The 26,602-nt window shown below is 33.1% G+C and overlaps 2 protein-coding genes across 20 annotated transcripts in view; one reads left to right on the forward strand and one right to left on the reverse strand.

Moving 5' to 3' along the window:
* The window catches only part of LOC117692231 (cytochrome b5 reductase 4), a 29,492-nt gene extending 10,069 nt beyond the window's left edge, over positions 1-19,423 (reverse strand). The window contains exons 1-7 of one of the 6 annotated variants that reach the window (XM_034479635.2): positions 19,314-19,423; positions 15,484-15,601; positions 11,148-11,165; positions 6,286-6,596; positions 3,467-3,567; positions 2,379-2,463; positions 77-124 (exon numbers count right to left, since the gene is read on the reverse strand). In XM_034479635.2, the coding sequence (XP_034335526.2) occupies positions 77-124; positions 2,379-2,463; positions 3,467-3,567; positions 6,286-6,596; positions 11,148-11,161 (559 nt within the window). In that variant the 5' untranslated portion in view covers positions 11,162-11,165; positions 15,484-15,601; positions 19,314-19,423. Of the gene's footprint in view, positions 1-76; positions 125-2,378; positions 2,464-3,466; positions 3,568-6,285; positions 6,597-7,619; positions 8,703-11,147; positions 11,166-15,483; positions 15,602-17,431; positions 17,451-19,313 lie in introns of those variants that run through there. The other 5 variants (XM_066071744.1, XM_034479637.2, XM_066071745.1 and 2 more) reach the window with 5 other exon arrangements.
* Positions 19,424-21,545: 2,122 nt separating this feature from the next.
* LOC105340479 (SH3 domain-containing kinase-binding protein 1) overlaps positions 21,546-26,602 on the forward strand; it is a 29,237-nt gene continuing 24,180 nt past the window's right edge. For 12 of the 14 annotated variants that reach the window (XM_020072289.3, XM_066071738.1, XM_066071741.1 and 9 more), the window contains exons 1-3: positions 21,547-21,694; positions 23,087-23,244; positions 24,573-24,699. In XM_020072289.3, coding sequence (XP_019927848.3) covers positions 21,691-21,694; positions 23,087-23,244; positions 24,573-24,699 — 289 coding nt within the window. In that variant the 5' untranslated portion in view covers positions 21,547-21,690. Of the gene's footprint in view, positions 21,695-23,086; positions 23,245-23,425; positions 23,465-24,572; positions 24,700-26,602 lie in introns of those variants that run through there. The other 2 variants (XM_011446530.4, XM_066071737.1) reach the window with 2 other exon arrangements.

The following is a 26,602-nucleotide window of genomic DNA, read 5'->3' on the forward strand; positions in this document are numbered from 1 at the left end:
AGTTAAATTGAGAAAGCTCTGCTGGGTCCTCATATAGCTAGCCACTGGCAATTTGGCAATAGAATGATACACTTACTATTGGTATTAGCAGGTCCCCCTGGCTCCAAGATTCTTAGCAGGGATACTGTATCACAAAACAATAACTGTGATTTGCTAAGATAGATTCTCTCACTAAAATCTTTCCTTTATATTCTCTTTCTCATTCATCCTGTCTTATTTTCTCTCTCTCTCTCTCTCTCTCTCTCTCTCTCTCTCTCTCTCTCTCTCTCTCTCTCTCTCTCTCTCTCTCTCTCTCTCTCTCTTCTTTTCCCTCTGCCTTTACCTCTATCTTCTCTCTCCTTGTTTTTACAAATCAACAAAATAGTACCCTTCCTCCTTCCCAACCATATTATTCAAATATTAAAGATTAGAAAGATGATCAATATTTAATGACCAAGGACCATGCAAACACACAAGGCTTTAACAATGAAAGTCTGAATCAACTGAGTACCATATTACTTAGGCTGGTGTGAAAAATTTTATGATTTCATCCATCATTTAAAATGGACAGCCTTTGTTAAAGTCAACATCCAAATCAAACAAATTTTATTGCGATAAGGGAATATCGTATAATTGGTTGTGTGTTGATGTTGCAATTCGTGTAACAGCTTGTGAAATCTTGTAGGTGAATTCTACAGTAGGTACAACTCTAGTATGTACGATAAATAACACATGGTGTTTGGATACAGAACATTCCTTCCAACCAAAACAAAACAGGAAGATTAGTTTTCAAGAATTTTTGCCTACAGACATAACTTGCACTCTACAACTTAATCCAGAAATGTGTACAAAAACAAATTGCAAATTTCCATGTAAAAATTGTTTTGAGCAAATTTTGGCAAAAATTTAGGGGAAATGTTGACAGAAGTATATTGTGCAACATATTTCAACATACTAATTTATTCAGTTATCATTATACACCATTTAGCTTAAATTTTAGACTTTTGCTATGAAAATAAAACTTAAGATAATCATACATACCTGGTGATTGATTTAACAGACATAATTATATTTATTAAGATGAAGAAAAAAAATGGCTGATATTTTATAAAAGTCATTAACAGATAAAATAAACTCGATCCAATATGTTTCTCAAGCTACTTTAATATTTTTTTCTTGCTTCAATAATCACATATAAACATTCATATTCTACCTTGCAATAGAAAATTGAGATTATTTTAAAATATAGCTTTTTTTTAGTGTAAATCTTATATTTTAACAAAACAATGTTACAAAGAATATTTGAATAAAGTTTGTAAATCAATTAATGTTCAAAAGTACCTTTATTAGCTTTAAAATAAATTATGATGAAAATTTAGCCATACCCACCCCCCCCCCCCCCCAAAAAAAAAAAAAAAAAAACCCTTCAAAAGCCTCCTCCCAAAATTACAGTAAATTGACACCATTTTTGATTTCCTATTATCAGAAATTCAGATAGGAGCAATTACAGGATCATCCAATGATGCATCCTCCCACACCGATATCTCCTCAGGAAGTTCAGTTATCAACTGGATGAGGAGTTTACCAGCTCTAGTGACAGATTGAGAGGCGGTTACTGTTAAATATTTACCCTAGTACTCTAAACATTTTTCACAGTTTCAGTGGCTCTAATTATATTGGATGTATGGATTAAGCAAGACTCGCCTGCCTAAGGTCTCTCTTGCCTTGTCTCGGAAAGAAAATCTATATACCGACCAGCAGCGAACAGAGAGAGATAGACAGAGACATATCAATGCAGAGAGAGAGAGAGAGAGAGAGAGAACATCAATGAAGGTGAGAGAGAGACAGACATACAGACAAATACAGGAGAGACAGAGAGGGAGAAAGAAAGATGAATGAATATTATACCTAACATAGCATATCAATACAGGAAAGATATAGAAAGAAAAAGAAAGAAATATATATATTAAACTGAAGAGAGGAAGAAAACTTATTCCAATACTTGTAACAGCAAAGAGGAGAGAGAGAAAATCTATACCAGCCAGTGGAGAGAAGAGAGAGAGAGAGAAAAAACTCCAAAAGGTTACTGCTCAAGTGGATCAATAAACTGAATAATAGCTGTCAAATATTCGATTACTGGATTTCATTTTCCCTGCTTCGTGGTAGATAGGTCTCCCTTAGGGTTAATAACAGGTCACATAGGTAATCAATGATCAGTAATTAAACTGTAACTGATGGTCAACTTCATCAATGCAAGTACATCTATTGACCACTTGTAACTGCATTGTTAGATTGTGACACCAGCTAGTATTTGAATGCATTGGACACTTCGTACTGCTTTCAAATTGGAATCAATACTACAAAATTGGGTCAAGGTGACCTATTTTTCTCGTTCCTACCTCGCCTATGTGCAGGGGGTGTAGATTTCAGCTTGCCCACAAAGCATTTCTCCAGCATTGATTCGTAATTCACCCATTTATGAACCTGCAAAAAATGGGTAAATCCTATATATATAATCTACTTTTTCATTCCATTCAATTGATTTTTTTTTCTTATGAAAAGAAAATAACCTAATGAAACAATGGGAGGTCCAAGCTGAGATTCATATTTGTTTGACATCGTAAGTTTACAAATATCATATTGTTTTTATGAGATGATAGATTACAGAAGAAATCTTAATGTACAGGTTATTGAGCCCAATTAGCTTTCCAATTCCTAATAATATATAAAATACATTTTATGGAATACTTTGATCTCCGGGATATTAGAACTTGTGACAAGGGCAAAAACCTTAGTTTTCTTATTAAGAAAAACAAATATTGAGTACCGGTAAATGCCCTAAGTCTCTAAATATTTCATACAATGATGATTTAAAGAGCGATAAAGAAAACCAAAACACAAATTCTTTTTGCAAATTTGTCACAGCAAGTTTACCAGATACCGGTAATGTAGTTTTTTTAAACCCTGTCTAGAATGTGCTTATGACAGAATATCTATACTGGGCTTATTTTTTCACCTAGATCTTTTTATATGAAGACATTGGGATATGAAATATTTCTAAAATACTTCTCTTTAATACAGAGTACATTCATTTGAAGGAGAAAATATTTTAAAATGGGCTTCTCAGGAACAGAAAGAATACTAACCAAGTTCATATCCTTGTGAACTTTTTTTTTAAAATATTATCTGTTTTGAGCTTTGATATAAGAAACAAATACTTTAAGTACTTATTTCTCATATCAAAGCTTGGAACGGATCGATTATGAATCTGTATTTTTTATATACATGTATTGTACATTCTAAAGCATCAGGTAAACCTTTAATTTTTTTTCAAGATCATTGTGATATCATAAACATGACCTATTGACCCCTAAAGAAGTTAACATAGAAATGATCATTTTTGCTCTTCAGTAGGCTCATTTTTTAAATTATGATGATTGCAAATATTTCAATTTTGAAAATTTTCAAAAAGTTTTTCAGTCCAAACCTCATCAAACAGTTGAGTGCCGTCTATCCCTGCCCCCCTCATCAGCTCTTCCTCACCCCCAGGGTGATATTCCATGTAAGGCGTTATATTGTACACTTTGCCTGAAAAATTTTTGTTAACGTCATTATTTAACATACATATTTGTCTATGATTGTACATAATATTATAACATGAATCATATACATGAGACAAAATAAATTTCTTCACAATTATTTAATTTTCAATGGAATTTAATTTCACCTATGTTAGGTAATTTTCAATTTGCTTAGGTCTACAGTTTTGTCAAATCTAATCGTCATCCCACCTTCTTTGACGTAAATGTTCTATAATTGTTTCTTTAAAAATGTTCATCTCATATATTTTATAATTACTTTCTACAGAGAAGTAAAAAAGATCAAAATGAATTAAATACAGATATACGCACACAAAAGTGCAACCCATTCTTAAAACATCTACCATCTCTCTAATCTACAAAAGAGTACCTTCACCTAAAAGCCAACATCAAAGTTTTGTAATCTCTGAATGTGCACCCAGTAATTAATCAATTAGAAACCAGAAGTTTCACAGACAGACTTTTATTGAATCAAACAAATCCACAGTGTGTTCTTACTCACAGAAACAGCGTAGGAGTCTATAATGTTCCTATTTGCAAATGTCTATATCTAAATATATTAATAGTTGCACAAGTTATAACTGTTACTTTCAATGGATTTGCAAAGAGCCCTGCTGAACTACTAGCCAGGTGCTTGTTGCAAAAATATCTGCACAGTCAGCGTTCTTTTGGCAATAATCACAAGCAGTTTATTATCAACGCAATAATGATAAACTTCGACAATTGAAATCCAATGTGATATCCTTTTACCTTTTCTATCTATCTTTATGTTAATTCAATCAACTAACAAAGGAATTCGTTGACAAATCATTTTTCAACTGCCAAATTGATCAACTAACCTGTCAATCATGACAAAACAAAGCAGCCATCAAACAACCAATTAACCAACTTGTTAACTAACCGCTCAACCATAACCAAATAACCAGCTGACTTACTAATCGACTTTCCAGTCAACAATGAACTCACAAACCAGCCAATCAAATGAATAACTTACAATCCGAATGAAAATAACTTTAAAAACAACCAATCCGACTCTCAAATTAAATCACTAAACAAAGCACTCAACCAATCAACTGAGCCAACAACCAATCAATCATAAAATTGAAAATAACTGCCAGATTCAAATAACTAACAAATCAACTAAATGACTTAATGAACATATAAATGGGCATCTGAAAAACCAACCCAGCATAAAAAAGCAGCAAACTATTCAACATTGGACACAAATTTGGTCAACCAATCATCCTAACTATTAGTTATTACCAAGTTGTCCTTCAAGTTATTTAAATCAATTTTAAGTCTATTAAACTGAACAAAAACAATCAACTAACATTTCAACTAAAACAATAAAAGTGACCAGCAACTAATTAAGTAAACACAAACCAACTGACTAACTCAACATTTAACCAACGATAACTAAACAATATGTCAACTATACAACTTGCTGACTATCATTTTAACAAAATATGGATCAAAATGAACCAAATCAGTTATCACTTTGTCTTTCAATGACAGATATATCAAAGACAGTCCCTATTTTCTGTATATAGCACTTGATCAACTTTCAAGTATAGGATAATGAGGGGCAATATCTACATAAATGAGGGGCAATATCTACATAAATGAGGGGCAATATCTACATAAATGAGGGGCAATATCTACATTATTGTCTGATGTGTAGATCTGTACATCAAACTCAAATTCCTCTTTCTTACATCCTGACAAGTGAATTAATTAAAGATATCAAAGTCTGCAATTGATATTTAGAAATGAGCAGACAATTAGAGCCATGTTCGTGACAGACAACTTCCATTTAACACATCTCTTCACTTCCAGCCCCCCACTGATTCCGTTGGGATTTTTTTCTTTTATCATTCTACTGGAAGACCCCTCTAATTCCCACTCAAATTAGAAGTTTCAGGAAATGCTATTCATCCCAACCATTTTCTTTTTTTTTTTCCACTTCCTTTCTTGTAATCTTTCACAATTACTGGAAAGGGAACGTATCTTTGTCAGGGAAATTATCCGACAAAGTACGCTAATGAAGGGGAATTAAACGAACTTAGGGCTGAGAAAATTGTTGCTCAAAACAACAGGAATGTTCTCATACAAGCCAACACTGACACAAATCAATAGGCAAATGTAGGAAAATGCAAAATGCCCAGGTACAGAAACCTTCTAACAGTTTTCATTCTGTCCTTCTGTCAGCGATCAGCAATAAGATGCCAATAAAGTCTGCATAAAAACTTATTAGGAACTCTAACAGACCATTAATCTCTCATGTAGTCAATACGCATCTTTATCTCCTGATTTCCAATCAGGTTTACTTATCGTAGTACATGTATATGTAATGAACCAGTATATGCAGGGTACTCTAACATACTTTTAATCTCTCATGTAATAATAAATATGCCTTAATCTCCTCAGTTTTAATCAGATTTACTTACTGTAGAAGCAGAAATATTTGTTGAGGATTTAATTTCGTTATTTTCGTTGGCAGTAAAAATCAACAAAATTAAATCCATGACAAATTTTTAACCAAAGTATTAATGGATACAAAGAGATTACAATGTGGCAAAATAAAATGCCAACGGAATTTTATTTGGTTCAAAAACAACAAAATTTTGACCAAACGAAAATATGCATGTGCTTCTACAGTATATCTTAACTACATGTGATGCACCAGTACATGCAGTGTGCTAATTACCTCGAAGAGCAATCCAGGCATCGTTAATCTGATTATGCTTGGCCAATTCCTCTGCATCCACCTCTAAGACTTTACCCCCCACCCCCGTTAGATCCTCCCCACTCCTCCCCAGTCGGATCCAGTCCATCAAGGACCTGCCTGGTTTTAGCTCCACCTTGTTGCGGGCTTTGGCGTCTGAAAGCCTCTGCTGGGAGTTTAAGGCAGGAAAGCTGGGCTGGAGGAGGTTATCCTTGCCAGCCATCTTGTAGTCCATGGAGCTTCTACTTGGGGTTGGTGATCCTTTTTTTGTCTTGTCCTGGGATTTGGATGAGCTGAAATATCAAAGATAGACAGTTAATACAGTACAGTGTACTAAGCTATTATATAGATTGTTCAGCACAAATGCTTGATAAAATCTTTTTTTAAAAACCCAAACTTAAGGTACATCCACCTTCTGGCAAGAGAGATAACCTTTAGTAAAATTTATGAATTAATTCATCTTGAAAAATGTCTAGTTACTAGGCAATATTTTTCAAACTTTGCCCTGCAGGGCATTCTGAAATAAACTGTGCATTCAAATGATAATTTAAATTTCTTTTGGAAAATCAGTAAATTATTAAAAATTAAACCACTGAACATGCTGGAGGATGGTAAACCTATATATTGCATCCTAATCAACGACTTCAACTTTCAATATAAATTACATATCAATTATCTAAGAAATGTTCTTCTTGCATGTTCCAAGAGAGTCATCTTTTCCAAAAAGTGCGCATTTCAATTTCTAAAATCTCTTTTGGATGACAGTTTCATTTTCCAGCACATTTCATCAGCAGGTTTTAATATCCCTGGTCTTACAAAGGAATCAAGAAAATGTTCCAGTAGTGTGTATTGATATGATTGCACTCTAGAATTGCATCTGAGGGATTGAAAAAGATATCCTCCAAGCAATTCACGTCTCTTTATCAAAGATTCATGTGATATAATATCTAGTTAGTAAAGCCTCAAAATGCAAGAGCTTTACACAGATAATGCACAAACTAGAATGTTGTAGCAAACCTTCTCTAATCATTCTTAATTCTTAAAAATAAATGAGCATGCATACTACATCCCTCATCCCTTTTCCCTCCTTCCCCTACCCCCAACCTCCCTAACACAACACGCAGACACTAACCAACGTTTATTCTAAATTAATGCATAAGGATCGGATGTAAAGTAAACAACAACAAAAAAGACATCAACACACTCAGCACACAGTCGTAATGATAGAAAGGGGAAAAAATCTACACAGGGGAAAAAAATGATAACTGGTAATTAAATTTTTGACTTATTTTGACATGAACTGTGAATCCATTTACCAAAGCTGGAATATTCGTCCAAGAAAACAGCAACTCTGCTTTTGAGACATCACGCCGTCTCAACGCAATTACACAGGGTTATGGCTCCAGAGAGTACTTGATAAATCGTGCAATTACACAGTACAGTACAGCCGGTACCTCACAGGATGTGTATTAACAGTTCTCACACAGTCATGACTAGGACTGTGCTGATTCCATTGTCCTCAATATCTGCTATATCTTAATATGATCCCAGGCCTCGCTTACCGTAACAACTGTTCTGCGGATTCAGTCCAGAAACATTGATTTATTACATCCTCTGTAATACTTTCTGAATCTGCAATGCATGATGAAAAAAAGGGAAAAAAAAAGAAAAACAGAGCGAGAGGACAGTTTTCCTCGAACTTCAATATCCGACTGTCTCTTGTTAATCCTAAAAGCCTTCAGTACTTTCCTAATCCTACTTGTGGAGTAAATCCATTTGTCGAGGATTCATAATAATGCCTTGATTTGTCTGAGTGCATACGATGTAGCTCTGTTTGGAATTGGGCTCGGAAACAAGGAGTGGGAAAAATAAACATGGATCTCGGAAAGGCTTCACGAGGCAATGTCCGGAACACAATGGCATGCAAAACTGTGCTTTCGTAAAGATCCGATGTCAGTCAGGTAATTGAAACAAATTTATTAATGATAGTCTGCACACTAAAATCCAGGTTTAATCTCCATTCAATCCATAAGGACAAAGACACAAGAAACTAGGTTAAACAACGCCTCCCCACAAAGTCCTTTCCTCCAAAAAAGATGACAGGAAATGAATCTCAAAGTTACATTACCTCAGCTCCTCTCTTTTTAAATAGTTTTGTCTACAGAGCCAGTATTGGAATAAACTAAATGCAGTATAAAAACTCCTTTGTTTTAATAATCAGCAATAAAACTTTTTTCCTCCTATCTGCCCGCTCGACATTATATTTCTCGTCTTTTCAAAACACAAACACAACTAGCATTTAAATACGAGCAGGGTAAATACCTGCATGTAACTGACGTCATACGCCAATACAAACAGACGCTAATAAGTAAACAATTCGTTTTCGCTGGTAGACAATCATCAATACCACAACTGCAAGCTAATTAAATTCTAAAATTCAATAAAATATAACGCAAACATTATATTGATGTCACTTATTTTAGCAAATCAGGTGCTAATAGAATGTTCTAAAAACAGTCATGTTTTTGATAAAGCATCTCTAGATATAGAATTCACTTTAAAAATAACATCACAGGTAAGTGAACTACAGCAGAAGCTGTCCATTGTACGACATATGCTATTCTTGGAGTTTTTGACGAGCAGGTATCAAGACATTTACAATTTGATTGGTAATCAATCTCTTTTTCGAAGCAGACGTCAATCTGGAGTGCATCCAGACGTCCCTCAGTTCAAGAAACAAATGTCCCAATTTAATTTCCTGATTCCGGGGAAGAATGCAGTTATAATAACCACTGGCAGAATTGATTTTACTGTTACATGTATTTTATTGCCCGTTTTTTGCGAGGTAATAAATTTTTCCTAAGAGAAGGATAATGATTTTACACTGGTTGCTTGGGTTTGTGTTGAGCAAACTGAAGCATGTTTAAAACTACGGTAATGGCTTGTTAAAAATAAAATAATTATAAAAAGGTATCATGTTTCAAAAGCTGACCAAGATCTTTATATTCTGTTAGCTCTCTAGGTTAATTGCTAATCATACTTTTTTCCTTTTACCTTTTTTTCACTTATGTATTGTCACTCCAATGCATGCAATGTATGTATGATATGTATTATTGTTCAAATTTTTTGTGATTTTTCTCAACACTGTAATTTATGCAGTTCAGAGAATAAAGAAATTGTCATTGTCATTGTTACATATATTTTTTTTTGGGGGGGGGGGGGGGGTAGAAATCTTTTGCAAATATTAATCATGTACGGTAACTAAAACACATTCACATGAATAACACAGTGAATCAAGTCTTTGTTTTCATCCTGTCATTTGAAATAGATTCTCAAAATCATACCTTACCTATTTCATCCAACATTTCATGTATTGGTTCCATCAATATCTGTTGACCATTTTTTTGTGTGTGTGGATTTCATTGTTGAGTAATGAAGCACAAAATTTAATGTTTATTGAACTTTTGAAGTGCAATTTCTAATCACTTGTTGTATTGATAGGATCATCGTATACAAATTTATTTATCCTTTAAACTGTCATTTTCATTATATAAATCCAACGTAATGTGATGCCCACTGATTGTAATGAAACCACAGTATATATACCGGAACTGTAAATCACTAAATGTACTGTTAAGGCACAATTAGACATTGCCATTAAATTTTCCTCATCAACTACATAAAATCAGACCTTATAAATCAGAAAAATAAACAAATCCATTTCAATCAGTTTTAGGATCTATAATCATCCGAATTTGTGATGCTCTATTATTGTAGATTTTTCTGGTACCTTTTGAAACTTAATAATGCCTCCCAAATAGTCTTTATTCATCATTCATACCAGTGTATCGAAGAAATTTTTTCCCCACCAAGAAAAGTCAAAAGAAATTGGCTCACATACTTATATGATATTCCACAGTAGTTAGTATGAGATACCTTGGAGATGGGAGATAATGATATTTAAACCCTTTTGGCAGATTGGCTGCAGAACATTAAAAGAATATTATGTTACTCTTTTTTTGCTGATCTGCAATTCCAAAATTCACAGACTGAGACAAATTCATCCTTTCTGCTGTCATTTCCATACATGCCAAATCAGTGAGAAAATGAATTTCACTCAGGGGCAGAAATGAAATCTTTTTTATCTAGGTAATTTCTGAATACATTTGTCTATAAAGAATTTTGTTTCATTGCTTTTAACAAGCTTGAACAGTAAATAAAATATAAAAAAATATCAGTAACGTGGCAAAATGACAAATTGTTTGGTCTACATAAAGTTGATGCTATTAGACACACACATAAAAACATTATTTTTATGAAAATTGAAAAAAAACATTAAATGTTTACTAATGGAACATTTCTCCGAGACAACAGCTGCCTATGAGGGTGGTACAAAACGTTCCTGGTTCAGTGGAACTTGTCATAGCATAGTGCCAACTTTCCAAGAATGCGAGACATCAACTTTATGTTGAAAGCATTTGAAAAATGAGGGAAACTTCTCAAAAATGTAGACACATACAAATAAATCTTCAGATTAAAACAACACATGTTTACAAACTACATGTATAGTTTCCTGCAAATATTACAATATTTAAAATATCCAGACATTAAAAACGTCTGTGGGATTCAGAAGTAATACCATTTGACAGATATGGAGAAATGGAGATCAAGAGGTGTTGCTTGTTAATGTACTAAATAACCTTTTATGCGGTACAAGGTAAAAACTCGGGGGAAGATTTGAGTGAGAGAGAGAGAGCATTTATCTACATCTAGAGAGGCATGCATGCTTGAGGTGTACAGACGAAGAAAAAAAAATCAAACATGTAAATAAAACATGGCCTTACCTGGTACATCCCATGATGCTGTTGGGGGGAAGAAGAAAAAAGAAAACGTAAGGGAAATTCAACTTTTTTTTTTATATAAAAAAGCAGTTTTTTTTTATCTAAGTCTGATCAATCCTGAAGTAACAAATATCATTCTCCATGTCTCAAAGCCTATAAATAAAACACACAGGAGTAATCATAAATCCATCTCAGGCGTAGTAGTGTAGCCGATATAATAATATACCGGCAAAGCCGAAAAGAAAAAAAAAAAGCTCCTAGTAAACTGAAAGCGAATTATCCTCCAAGACAGCCAAGTGGCGAGAAGAAACATGGAAACACTTGGTAGCACATTCAAGTCATTCCGATCCACATGTAAATGCTATTTAGGTGCTACGGATAGACAGGTGCCTCCATTGTTTGGAGTCCTTAGGAGATGGATTTTTTTTTTTTTAGGGTTGGTAGGTTGGTTGGTTGAAGGGGTTGCTATACATCCATTTGTTTCTGAGTGTGTTGAATAATCCTTGGGAGAATGTATTATGTATATGATGATGAGAGTGACGCAGTTCAGTATAATACACCTCTTCTCCACAGAGATATCTGCTGATGAATGGTCGGTGAGAAAGATAGAGAATAGGATATATATATTAAGAAAAAAAAAGGTTGCAGGTGCTCTAATTGTTATTCAATATCTTGTCTCTTGTTGGCAAATTGAACTGAACTCTCTTGAGAGATTTGACATAAGCCAGGCTAAATGCTGGATATTTTCATCATGGCACAAAAAAAAAAAATTATTTAATATCACTGCTTCAACCTCTGGTAAAATTCCATGGGTATATAGGTATTTAGGAATGTAATTTTAAACAGATTAACATATATCCTTCCGTGTTAATGTTTTTCCTCCTTTTTTTATCACAAAAATTAATAATGCAGTTCACAAGTGAAAAATGTCCAGGGGATAAGAAACACAATTCGACAGAATAATTCTCTTCACTGAAACAGCTGATTCGTATCAGACGCACAGAGAATTTAAATAGCTGTACACAGTTCCAAGGATTTATAACGACACTCTGTAACAGATGTTGCATCCATTTCAGTATTTATCAGGTTGATTTATAATTTATATACACTCGCATCATCAAAAGAAGGCAAAAAAAATAAAATCCCCAGAGAATGAAATTCAGTAGAATATCTGTTTATACAAATCGAACATCTATAAAAAAAAGAAAGCCCTCAGCTGCAGAAGATAAATCCGTCACAGTAACCGGCGCATCTCTGTCCATTGGATAACCTCTCCTCTCTGGCTCGGTGTTCGGAATTGAAACTGTATAAATCACTTCTAAGAGGAATAAACTGATGATTTTTGTTTCCAGATTGCGTAATGCGATTGCCAGTCCCCAACTGAGGCTGTTAGCTGTCACAATTGAATCAGCACAGAACTAAAAGCATGACTTATCACTAATTGTATCTATAACAAAGCCCAGTCATCAAGCGTATTGATCAGACATCAGTGTTTTCATGAATGTTAGAGGGCTTGATAGAATACCCCCACGATAGAATGATGGAAAGATCTTTATTACACACTGTATTTCAGAACTAAATCCATCCAATGATGCAAGATTTTCAGACTCGTGAAGAGTGCAAAGTTACAAGCTATTCAATACTGGCCATCGGGGAAAAAAATGTGTTCTTCGCATCAGCATCACCTTGCATTGCTCATTATATGAATTCCTATTCTGAGAGGCATTTAAAGTTCACTTCTCTCCTTCAGCATCCTCCAATAATTCAATTGGTCACATTGCTATGTGTGACCGGAGAGAGATGAATTATGGACTAGTGCAGCAGCATTGATATTTAGACGATAACATCGCACATTGATGTATGATTGAAAGACACCATCTCCCTTCCAATTTCTCACTGTCACAGATCATATATGGGTATACATGAACTGTAATTGGCATTCACATAACGGTAGTTTCATATACACTGTACCCGAAATGTTCACTTTAGTTCATTGTCGGAACCCAGGGGTGTTCCATCCGTAAAGCAGTGTAACAGATAGGTAACGGATAGAAAACCCATGGGTTCCGACGATGTATGTATCACAAAGACATTATTTCTTCAACAATACAGGGGTATGAAAAAATAATGTACATGTCATGTTTATATTGAAAAAAATCCCTGGTATATATTTAAACAATAAAATGCTTTCTTTGCTGATTCATTCGAGATATGAAGGTAGCAACATTGCAGGAAAAATACATAACCCACGTTAGGGGGTTATGTAAATTTTTCCTGCAATGATCGCTACCTTCATAACCCGCATGAATCATCAAAGAAAGCATTTTATTGTTTATATTAACATCTTTCTTTAACTAATTAATAAACTGATTATGAAAAGTTAGTAAAATTCACTAAATTACTTTTGATGTACAAAAGTACGTTAGCTAAAAGAAACAGCCAAATCGTCTCCTGTGAGACTTTGAGTCTGGCATCGTCATGATTATTTCGTGCAGTCCGGGATTTTACTAAGGTCGCTGTAGGTTCAGACCAATCGATAAACAGGGCGTGTCAATTTCAGTCCTGTCACTTTCAGCCCCAAACGATAAATAGGGCATGTAGATTTCAGTCTGGCTGTTTCTATAGAGCTATGAATTAACCATAAGTTTCCGCAAGAAATAGAGGAAATTATGCTTGGTAGATGTAAATATACAAGTATACAGTTAAATTCCATGCAGAACATAGCTATATCTATAATACCAATAGACTGCAACAATTATTTGATGTAATGCACTTATTAATACACCTCGGCAATAATTATAGTTGAACTTCGATATCTTGAAAACTGATATTTCGAATACAATGGATATGTCAAAGTAATTTGCAAGTCCCAATCACTTATTTTTTAAGTATTTTACCCTTGATATCTCAAATACTCTGATATCTAAAACTTTTTAAACAGTACGTCCTATATAGTTTGAGATTACGAAATTTGACTAACTGCATGTCTTGTAGCAATTTATGATATCATGAAAAATTTCAATCAAACAGCTAAAGATATTTTCCTTTTATTTTTTAAAACATGTCTGATGATTAAAAAATAAATAGAACTGGTCATTCACACAACACTAAGATAATGGGCGGATTTGAAGTACGGCTCCTTTACGTTCCTAATATTACTGCAGGTTCTGACACTGTACGCCGTTGTTCTGCTAAGTTCAAACCCATCACACACAACCTGTGGCAAGGCAATTAGAAGCCTGAATGTATGCAAATAACACTTCTAAAGTCAAAATCCACTCAATACTGCTTTTGTTTCCAGTCTTCAGAGATTCTACACAGCTCTTGTTCTTGTAAAAGGACTTCTAAAGTGTATTCTGAAGAACTTCTTTCAAAGCACTTTACAAGTAGAATTGAGTTCAAATCGAAACAAGTTGCCCTGCCTTTGCCTTGAACTTCTTGTTGTTAGTAAATATGCAATGATCTGATGAAAGCTTAATTAATCAAAGTACATTTGAACAATGGTACTTTTATTGCAAGCCGGCAATGGTAGCATTGTCATCAATAGGTCAAATGGTATGCTAAACTGTTAAATAGCACACAACAGTAATATGGTTTCATCTTAGAAGTCTGTGCAGTGATGATTTTTTGGGGGACCTTAGAGTGTTTTTCCAAAGTAAAAAAGCTTTGCAAAATTCATTCATTTCTACATTAATCATTGTTGTACAGCGCAACTTGTCTGCTGACTAGTATAGTAAAAGCTGCATAACCTACAAACTATTTATCTAAACAACAAAAAATGATGTCCTTTTACATATACTTGAGATTTTTATTGAAATCTTAGAAAAATGTATGCATCTTTCGTCTTTTTACATGTATCACAAATGCAGTTTAAAATAAAGTCACATTTAAAGAAAGCTTTGAGATGTATTTCTACGAAATTATAAAGGCAGCAGACCAACTGAAATTTTTAAAATTCAATTATTGCATTCTATTCTTGGAACACTGTACAAACTGTCTGAAGCTTGCATGTAGGCATCTAAAGAAAAAATATCACTGACTGATATATATATATTAAATGACAATCAAAATAGCTTATCATAAGCTATTTTCAATAGAACATTCCCTCCAATGCCATTTTTTCCAAAGGGAAACTCCCCTAGAAAGAAAACTGGAAAATCCAAGTGTCATTGGCCAAACAAGACAAGCTCATTATTTCTTCCTTATTGTCTGGATATTCTATTAATTTGATTGGTCCATATCTACTGGATATTCACTGTTTTGTCGTTTGTGTGTAATGAACCACCCTGATGTGGAGGAAAATCCTCCAAGAATCTATTTCTGTCGTTAATTGTCTTACCTAATTAACCGTTGTCATTTTTTTCCTCTAATCCTGGCTCGTCTGTCGGTGAAAGATGAACGTCAATTTGTCATCAGTCTCGTAGATGTTTTTTAGATCTGAAGTTTTCTAAATCCACCTTTAAAAAATAAAATGTTAAATGTAACAAAATATTGACCAACGATTTTCCTTAATCTTGTCATTAAAAACACATCAATATCCCTGTTAAATTATCTTGATGTTGGGATTTCCTAATATCAGGTTAATACAATCTGACGTTGTCGTCATCTGTAATGTCCTTTAGATTGATACTTCGTTACACTATGAAAATGAAAGGAGAAAGAAATTTCCAAATTCAACACACATTTATTCAAAATATATGAATACTGTGGAATCATTTACTGTAAATTCATGGGGGCCAATTTTCGTGGATTGTGGGTTTTTTGCTTATTCATTGGGATGTAACTTTGCGGATGTTTCCATTTTCAGTTTCAGTAACAAAGATAACTCTTTCTTTATTTGCTTTCTATGAGGGTGTAAATCAATGGGGAAGGGCTACCTAAGAATACTATGAAAATTGAGCCACCACAAATTCTAAGGATTTCACAATATGTAATTTATAGTACACCAATGTAACAACATTTTTTAAATTTCAAACCTACCACAAAGTAGCAAATGCTATAGATCCATCTAAATTATATGATACATCCCAATGGGCATGGTTTTTTTTTGGCTATAGTAATTAATGTTAATAAAATGTTTGCTACCATATTTTCAAATTCATTTTAATATTTGAAAAATAAGACATACCAGTATTGTAATGAAATTAATTAGTGTGACAATATGCCATAAAAATTATCCAGTATTTCATCTAATCAAAAACATTGCAGATATGTACATGTATTTCATTTTAATTTGCAATTTTTGCAACAGGCATGACGAAAATAAAAAGATTGAAATACTGTAACCACTTTACATTTAATGGCTGAGCTAGTGTTCTGTTTAGATTTTTTGGAGGAAAGCAACTGCCACTAAATAAAGTAAATGCAGTGTATACTTGTATGAAAAACATTCCGAGATACCCTAATTCAAATCTTTGCTAACTTCTTGAAAAATCATTTTTCACCAAATATTTTTCACGCAATTAAAATATAAACCTATACAGAACTATAAAATATATATAGAAGGCAGTTTATTCTACTCTTTCAATTTTGCAAGACTTAACTTTTAAACCCATGTCCTTTTCATCGATTGACTAACCACTAGACTTGCAGTGATAGCTGGAGACTTTAATCTTTAATAGATTTTTATTTGCCACAAAGACTCTTGATATACAACTTTTTAAAGGCAGCGATCAATCCATTTCCTGTAAAGCAAAGGGTGAAAGCAACTGATAGAAGGGAAAGAAGGAACCGTTGCCCTTTGATTTAACAAGACAAATCTATCACCATCAAATGGAAATGAAGAAACAAATTACGCAGCTTTACGCTGGACGAGGAATCAATAGGAGGACTGACCGGGAGTCCTGCATGTCAGTTTTTTTTTTTTCTTCCCTGCCTGTACAAGCCTCAGATGAGTTCAGGGGTTTACAAGAGTAGAGCAATGATCTTATTCAACATTATAGCTCTGTTGCAGAATCACGAACTGATGAGGACATTTATGGTGATAGTGTTCAAGATTGAACTCTGCACAGATCTTGATATGTATATTAGACAGGGATTAGTATTTGAGAATTAATCATAAATTTTGGGTAATGATTATCATAAAGCAATTTTCACAGATTAATAGTAACACACATTGAGCTGAATTTCTCCTCTTTTTCCTAATTAAAGCTCTCTCTCTCTCCCCCTCCCTCTCTCTCTCTCTCTTCTCTCTTTCTCTCTCTCTACTATCACAATTTTGAACAATTGTTCCAACAGATAATTGATGAACATTAATCATTAATTTATACAGGATTAATGGAACCCACTTAAAACTCCAGACATTTCATGCAGTAACAAAGGCGTTTTTCCTTCTTTCCCTGCGCTTCCCAGTGCCCATTGCTTTGTATTTTTAATTCTGCCCATGTCACAAGTGACAACTGCTGGAAATATAGCCAGGGGTTATAAGCTTTCATCCAATTTTCACCAAAATCAATACCATCAGACCTATGGATCCACTGCTTGCTTTCAGAAACAATACCGTACTCTTTGACTTCCCAGGTTTTTTTTAAGACTATATAGCTGTCAAATGACCAATAAATATCATTTTCACTCTGTAGCTACAATTAGATCTTCAGGATAATTTACAAAACACCTTTTTTGCAATGTGTTTCTGAATGTGTAAATATATACAATTTGAGAATAAAAGGATTGACAGATTCTAGTCTGCAACTTCTTTAAAGATAGACAACTCTTATAGTTCATCACAAAGAACTAAGAGGAAAGTAAAAAAATTATATGGAATTAATTATATCTTTGAAATTTGTAATTGAAGAAAAAATATCTGTTATTTTCTGTATAAAGTCTTATTAGGAAGTTTGCTTTTATCAATCAAGTAGATAAATCATGAAATAAACACATTCCCTGTACAAGAATGTTTAACTCTGGAGTGACTTTATCATCTTAAAGTTAACAGCTCCGTATCTTGTTACTACCTTCAATATACCAGTAAAATACATCTGTAGCAACAATTACTGTACCATGTGTAAAGCATAACAATTCATTTTAAAAAGTTATTGTAGATTTTGAAATTGAACAGAAAGACATTGATATCACTTGCCTTTGTCCAACTTATAAATCTATACCAAATTGGTTGTTCAATTGGTCAGGATTATATTAATAGTACTTGTATCTGCAAGTTCTGTTCAACTAAATGCAGACAAATTAATATTAAGGTGGATGCATGGGTGGCCAACAAATTCATTATCAGATCTATCTTAATTTTTTAGATATAATTTGTTTAAACATATATTATCATTTAGTAAAGAAAATGTCATATATTCTAGCTTTAAAATTTGAATATTTTGCTATATACAGGTAACTCTCCATGACACAAACTTCAATCGCTCGAAAATCTTGATCGCTCGAATAAGTCTAGGTACCCTTTCAAACAAATTAAGCTTTTGTTATAAAGCATCATTGAAAGAATTTATATCCTGAATTGAATTTCATAAACCTGTAGGCATCTTTCATTTAAAAGATGACTTGACCTTAAAGGAACTTGGTTTGGTCATACTCAAAACAAGAGGTCGATCCACTTGTACATAAACATTTGATTACAACTTGACAAGTGAGGAAAAGTTTAATTTACATATATAACTGACAAATTTATTTATTTTCCTGACAATGAATCGATGGTAGCTGACTGGGGGATTTGATGTTGAGGTTTAAAATTAATCATTGAAGACAAACTCCATCCCATATATGGAAGACATATAGCTTAATTATAAATAGTTAGCATTCAAAATTGGTTAAGTAAAGTACTTAAATGATATATACTAGTGTTGTAAAATCGGACCAATTTTACTATCGATAATCGAATTGAATCGGCAGCTCACAATCGATTATAAAATAAATTCTGTAAACTTTCAAATTCCAACAAAGATTTATTTTTTTTTATTCTGTCTATGAGTAAAAGATACCAGCATCAAAGAAAATACCTTTTTTAATTCATAATTCTTTATGAACATATCTTCAAATGCATTATATAATATACTCTACATGCTCCCATAAACAGTTGAAAAATGATGCACTGATAAAACGTGTAAATGAACCCAATATCTTCCCTGTACGGCAAATCAAACCTCTCTTGCCTAGAACCTTGATACTTTTTCATATTTTCTATAGTTAATGTACAAATTAAAAACTTACTCTGGGACTAAAATCACCGGTTCGATGACAAAATTGACCGATTTGGTCAGTAACAGGACAAACACCATAAATGACAGAAACAATTTGTATCTTCTTTGACGAGAGAGTTGTAGAAGGGGAATAACTTGTGTATAACTCAGTAAAATATTGAGAGGGAAAAAAATACATATGTATAACCAGAGACTCTGATATAACATAAATCAGACATATCTATTTTTTTTTAATAATTCTATACTTTTGACCTAATTTCAGTACACATGATAAGTTTATGATCTAATACTGTTTTTCTTTTAAACATGAATTTGACAAATCACTCCATGCATGCATGTTCTGCGTAATAATTTGTACTCATTAATGCCACCGAGTTATTTTACAAATTGATATGTACACTCAGGTGCCAAAAGTGTGATAATTTTTTTTTTAATTTCACTATATATTTCATTAAAAACCAAAATTTTCAAAGAATCATTAAAAAATAACCCCTTGACCGATTTTGAAAAGATTTGGATTGATAAATCTTTAGCTTTTTTAGCATCATATTTGAAATATTTCTCCAACCTTCAGTTCTTGAGATTTGACAGTAAGATTTTTCAGCTCGCATATCACAAAATCTGTAATTTTTTTGGGCCGCTTATAAATATCTTCCTGTTGTGTTTGAAATATCAAATTTTATAAAATGAGTTGACAGAAAACATTTCACTGTATGTCAAAAAGTGTCAACATTTCAAATTTTGACAAAAAATAACAATAAAAACCCTTTTAAATATAAATCTTGTTTTTAATAAAATTTATCGGGAAAAGAGAATAGTTGACATACTTTTGGCACGTTAGTGTTGAATACAATAATTAAATTAATCATGAATAATTTCATCAGTATTATGTATCATAATCCTACTTACTGAGTAGACACACAATAAAAAGGGATCTGTTTCTGGACCAATGTTAAACACCACCCCCACCCCCTCCCCCGATAAAAAAAATTCTGAATCCACGCATGTTCAGCATGTTTAGTGATAAAAAAATACTATTAGAATAAATTGTTAATCGAAATACTACCTCCTCCCCCTTCCCGTCCATGTATATATTTACGCCGGATGAGAAATCTATAAAAAGCAGGTGCGGATTCAGGAATTTTTCAACGCGAAGGTTGTGGGTTGAGGGAAAATTTGCTTGCAAAAAGTACATTATTGTCTCAAGGTCTCATGTCACGGTCTTCAGGACCATGGGTTTGTGTAGGCGCAGTGGTGTGGGGAGCAAATTGAAAGTGGGGGGGGGGGGGGGGGAGGGCGCTAGACTTATCTAAAAATCTTGACAAGCAATAATTATAAACAAGGTTTTTGTTACGGTTACGTCTTACTATGCCACACATCCCCCACCCCGGTTCCGACGCCTATGTACATGTAGGCGCGAGAGGATTGGTGTGGTTTTCGATTATGGAAGTACATGTACATATAAGATCACAGGATTTTTTTTTTCAGAAAGAGAAGGATTGCGAGTGAAATCCCAATTATGATCAAGGGGACCAGGGGCGGCCATTAAGATGTTTCTATAATTTTTTTGAGACGTTAAATAGTAGAACAAAACAAAACAAAAATAAGCCTCAGTATTGGTGATCCTGATATCTTTTCTTTTCTTTCATTTTCTTTCCTATTTCTAGTACCCCCCCCCCCCCACACCCATTTTCAAAGAGGGTGGGGGTGTAATCCCCGTAACCCTGCCTTTGGATCCGCCACTGAAAAGCATCAAATAGCGTATATACGATGTAATTACCACCAACTTAGTATGCAAGTTGTTTAACAGTTCATCAGTTTATTAACATATATAAAAGTACTTTCTATTGTTATTTAACATATGTTTAAATGAAAGAAAACTCTGGTATAGTTCTGGGTTAGTGGAATTAAGGTCAATATATATATAGTATTGAAAAAAATTTCCTGGCGAGACAAAATGCTGTCAAAATATAGGCCTATTGGTAGAAAATTCACTCTTATTCATTCGCATAATTTAAAAAAAAAACCAAAAAAACGAAACAAACATGTTACAAGCACTAAATTTACAACGACATACATTGATAAGTGATTAACGTTACGTTTGTTATTTTAATCTATTTTAAAATTGTTGTAAATATACTTCTTATTGTATAAATATGAACATGTAAATGTAAATCTTATTAACTTTTTGCAAATTTTAGGGGTTTATAAAAGAGGAAATTTGTGTTAAGCTTATGCGTGTGCGGCATCCCTTTGATGTACTGAACGAAATTTTGGAACGAACTATAAACCTAGGTTTGTATGGTCACGTGATACGCCGCCATATTTGAGAAGACACTTGCACGAAAGAAATGAGTTGACAACTTGATACTTCTAATAATTTCAAAATGGGTAAGGATTGTTTTAGAATTTCTTCTTTTGACAAATTCATAAAGTGAAGTTTTCAATCAATTGATCAACTTATTACATGCAATTTAAGAGATTATTTAATTTAAGCGCCAAAATAATTCACGTTCGGTCAGGAAGTCAATATAACTGACAGATGATGGGGATAAACTTTTTTTCAGTGAGAGTCAATGTTTTAGATTAACTTTAAAAAAGGAACCACTTGTTTAAAAGTTTAATTCATGCAGATGTGAAGATAAAGATCGTGTTTTTTTCTTTAATTTTACGGTGCATAAGCAACCGTAACCGCTTCAGGTATATTGTAAACATTCCATTATCATGATGTCAACATTGAACAATGTCTTTCTCACTCATCACACCTGAGCAGACGTCATCCACTAAACAGGAAAAAAGTGATAAAGTCAAGTCATTCACAAAATAATGAGGCACTTGCCCCAAAGTTACTTGTGTATTCAAAGATAATACAAGTAGGAACACTCAAATAAATAGTATTTGTTTGGATTACACAGGAACATCACACTTACAGATAAAGTGTGCAAGTGTATACATCGTTATGTGTGGAAAGTGAATACACTACAGCATACAATAACAGAATGTCTATGATTTGAATTGCTTGTCTAAATGTTACTTGTTTTGAAAAGTATTATTCTTGAGACAATAATTATGTTATGAATACACAGGTGTCAAAATTATCCTCCTTTTTCATGTTGTTTAAATTATGTATATCCATTTATATCATAATAAAACCCAAAAAACTAAAGCATTGACATGTTGGTTTGGATATGGAAACGTTTTAACACATCATTATTTAGTATTTGTTTAACCGAATTATCCAATTTTAAGGAAATTTAACAGTATTTCCTGATTTTTTTCTCCAAAAATTATGCTTCCCTATGATATTGATTACGTTATGAGTCAATGGGGGAGGGGCAAATTCCTATTGGAAACACTCTTAGAACTTAGAATGTTAATATATATTTCTAATGATTTTGCAGCTTTGTACATAATATATAATGTTACAAACCACATTAATTTATATTCATAAATCATTCAAGGAAAAGTTTTTTTTTTGTTTGGGGGGAAAGGGGAGATCATGCCACATCACATAAACATGTGACTTTGATCCAGGGACTGTATTATGTACTTTCAGTACAATAAGAAATCAATCTGTATATGCAAGATAATGTGCTCCTTCTCTATTCATAAAGGAACAATATCCTTTTTATTTTATTTTTTTTTAAAATTTTTTTTTACAGTCACCTTATTGTTGAACACTATGAAAGCATTCCAAAATGTTGCAAAATTTGTGACTTACCGGAAGGATAGTAAATTTTAACGCAACACATTTTGTAATTGTCGCGATGCTTTCTGTTGCAGTTGACGTTTTGGTCGAATTTGATTACGACGCGGAACAGGAGGATGAGCTCACAATTAAAGTCGGAGACGTCATCAGGAATGTCCAAATGTCAGAAGGAGGCTGGTGGGAGGGGGAGTTAAACGGGAAAAAAGGGATGTTTCCCGATAACTTTGTCAAGGTTAGTTAACATAAAGGGAAAAAGGAATGTTAACATGGGATGTTTCCCAATAACTATGTCTTAAAGGGAGGAAAAGGAATGTTTCCCAACATTTTTGTGAAAGGGAGAATTGGGTTTTCCAATAGCTTTGATAAAGGGAGAAAAGGGATGTTTCCCAATAGGTTTGTCAAGGTTTGTTAACATAGAGGGAAGAGGAATGTTTTTTGATAACTTTGTCAAGGTTTGTTGCATAGTTGGGAAAATGAACTTTGTCAATGTTAATTTGTTTATAAAAGGGGGAGAAAAAGAATGTTTCATAACAACTTTGTTAACAAGGTTTGTGTATATGGTGGGTGGGATGGGGGTTAGAGAAGGAATGTTTCCTAACAACTTTGTTGAGGTTTGTTAACAGGGGGGGATGTAATATTAAATTAGTATTCAGATAGTATTTTATCTGAATTTAACTGGGACTTCGGTTAAACCAGATTCATAAAGCAAAGAAAACTGTACATATTTTTAATGGTTTGGAGTTTACGATGCTATAAGGATCCTTATGGTCTCTTGAGATGATACAAGTTTTAATGATGGGCTTCAAAATTTTCGACCTATATTTGGCAACAAGACTGTTGAACAGAGAAAGAGCTGTCTAGTGCCAGCACCTAATATTATACAGGGCATGTACTAAAACCATAGTGTTAAGGCTTGGTACATCTTCATATTATAGAGCTCTCTTGCCCTCTCAAGGCTGTTTTATTAGCATTTGCAATCTCTTTAATGATTCTTTAATGCCACGTATTGGGTCAAAGCATTAACATGATTAATAAGATTATTAGTAATAAGCATTTTATTTGAGTAATTTGGTTTATGCCCAGGACAATGACTTTTTGGTGGATTCTATCTTGGTTGATGTCTCGCAGAATGTAATATTGCTTTAGAACAAAAAGATGTAAGAACAGTGAGCTCTATTGAGCAATGTTTCAGCATTGTTTTCTACAGAAAAATAGATTCTCTATGCATATGTACATGTGTATTGACGTGTTGCTAAAGTAAGATATTTTACCCCAGTTATAAGTTAATTTTGAACTGTTCAAGTTTGTTAAAAAGTGCAGAACTTATATCCAGTAATACGGAAGCAAGGAAATGTTTGTGCTATCAGAGAATAAACAAACATTGCATTACATCATAAAAGATTTATAAACAAAATTTACCAAAGGAAATAAAAAGAACTTGACTTTGTTGGTAAACAAATTCAACTTTGAGGCATCATTTCGGGGGATTAGTTGCCATTTGTTTCACACACCTAATTATTGTTTACCTTGATATATTAAACGATGTGTCTTTATGACTAGGTTATAGAGAAGAAAAAGGAAGAACCTAAGAAAGAACTGCTGGTAACACAACAAAGATCTTCCGTCAGAGAACTAGCGAATAAACTGAAAGATGTCCATGTTGGTGCAGCACCACAGAAAAGGAAAGGTAAATAATGTCATTATTGTGTTATCCTTTTGTGGTGCTTAGACCATCTGTGAAGGGAGATAACTATTACAGGAATGAAAAACAATAATTCCAGGGAGATAACTCTTAAAGGAATGAAAAACAATAATTCCAGGGAGATAACTCTTAAAGGAATGGAAAACAATAATTCCATTATAGAACTGTTTTCACAAGAGCTTGCTTGGACTTTGGGTAGTGCGTAAAAAAACTCAATTTGATGAAGCCAGGGTCTACTCATGGTTAACTGTCCAGGTAATGGCTAATAGACATAAATAGTTTGAACGCAATGACACTCATCAGACTTCATCCAAGGATGTATATTTTGTAGATGCAGCATCAGTTTTACACAACAAAGCAGATCTTGGTAAACAATTTTCTGGTTTTGACAGTCTATGAATTCATATTAATGAGCTTCTCTTAGCAAATTAGAAAGTAGGAGGTCAATATTTTCAATATCTTAAACTAAACTAATATTCTAGAGCTTAATTGTTTTGATGAGCAAACTAGATAGTAACATCACAAAGAAAGTCTATAAATAAGCTCTTGTTAAAACTAAGACTGTAAAATTGTAAAGACTGTTTATTTATGTCAAAGCTTGCCCTGTAAGGTTTGTATAGACATTGGTGTCTGCATTTTAATTAGTATTTTGATGTTTTAGTGGAAAAACAAGTTTAAGAAATTAAAAATGAATCTTAATTAATAGTTTTATTTTGCGGTTACAACAGGCTTAAGAAAAAAAAGTTTGTGTTACTTTAAATGAAATGAGACAAATCTGTTAGTTTGATTTCTTGAATTTATAAGAAGTCTAATGGATTATTTGTGTTGTTTTCATTATTGCTATATATATATAGGATATTACTAGGTCTTCATTAATCCATAAACTAGTGTTCGTTTACTAATTATACAGATTAAGAGGAAATCAATAATTATTGATATCTGATAGATGTTTATTTGAGGAAACGACTCTTATTAACGTGATTTTGGACCAGTAATTTGGGGGGGGGGGGGGGGGGGGGTGATTTCCCTAATACAAGCTGTCATTGATTAAATAGTAGTACATGTACTTTTAAGTGAAACATTTTATGTATGAATTGTTGTATGATTTTGAATTTTAAATTATTTCATGTATGATCATTAGTTTTTGCAAATCATTTAGGGGACGTTGATGTTCAGAACACATAACATGTTTATCTTTGTCCCCGGAAACACTTGTATTGCCACACTTGAATATAAATCTACTTGTTGCCACATGCAGCACCCAATTTGATGATAAATGATTAGGAAAAATATAAACTCAAAATAAAATCCCTTTTATTTTTATCATCCAAAAAACAAAAAAAAGAAAGAATTCAAACAATTCAATTAAGTGTACATCAACTATTAATGGCTGAAGTCAGTATGCCAAGATTGATATCAAATGTTTCTTTAAATTCAAAGATATGTTTCTTGAAAATTGCTATTGATAATGAAGACATTATATCAAAGAAGTTATTTCTTCTGTCAATTTAGTATTCACATTGACATATTTCTTTGAAATGACCCGGTTATAATGAAGCTCTGTTCTTACAAGTTGTGTTTGAAAAATATATCAATTCATTTCACATAATTTCCATTTTCTATTTTATAGTTAAGTTGACCTCATTTAATACTGATTTATTATAATAAAGGTAAAGCAGATTATAAAAAATCACAAAACCTCCTATTATATCATAGATTAGCCATTGTGAAAAAATATTGAGTTCTTTATAATATATACCAGTAGGTATGCTATCTCAACATTGTAAAAATAAATGTTTTATAGCAGAACTGCGTCTGTATAACAAAAAACTAAAAAAAAAAACTTACCTACATGAAAGCTAGAATAACAAATATAGTTATTGATGTC

This window comes from Magallana gigas, chromosome 9, assembly GCF_963853765.1.
Source record: "Magallana gigas chromosome 9, xbMagGiga1.1, whole genome shotgun sequence".
Taxonomy (NCBI): Eukaryota; Metazoa; Mollusca; class Bivalvia; order Ostreida; family Ostreidae; genus Magallana; species Magallana gigas.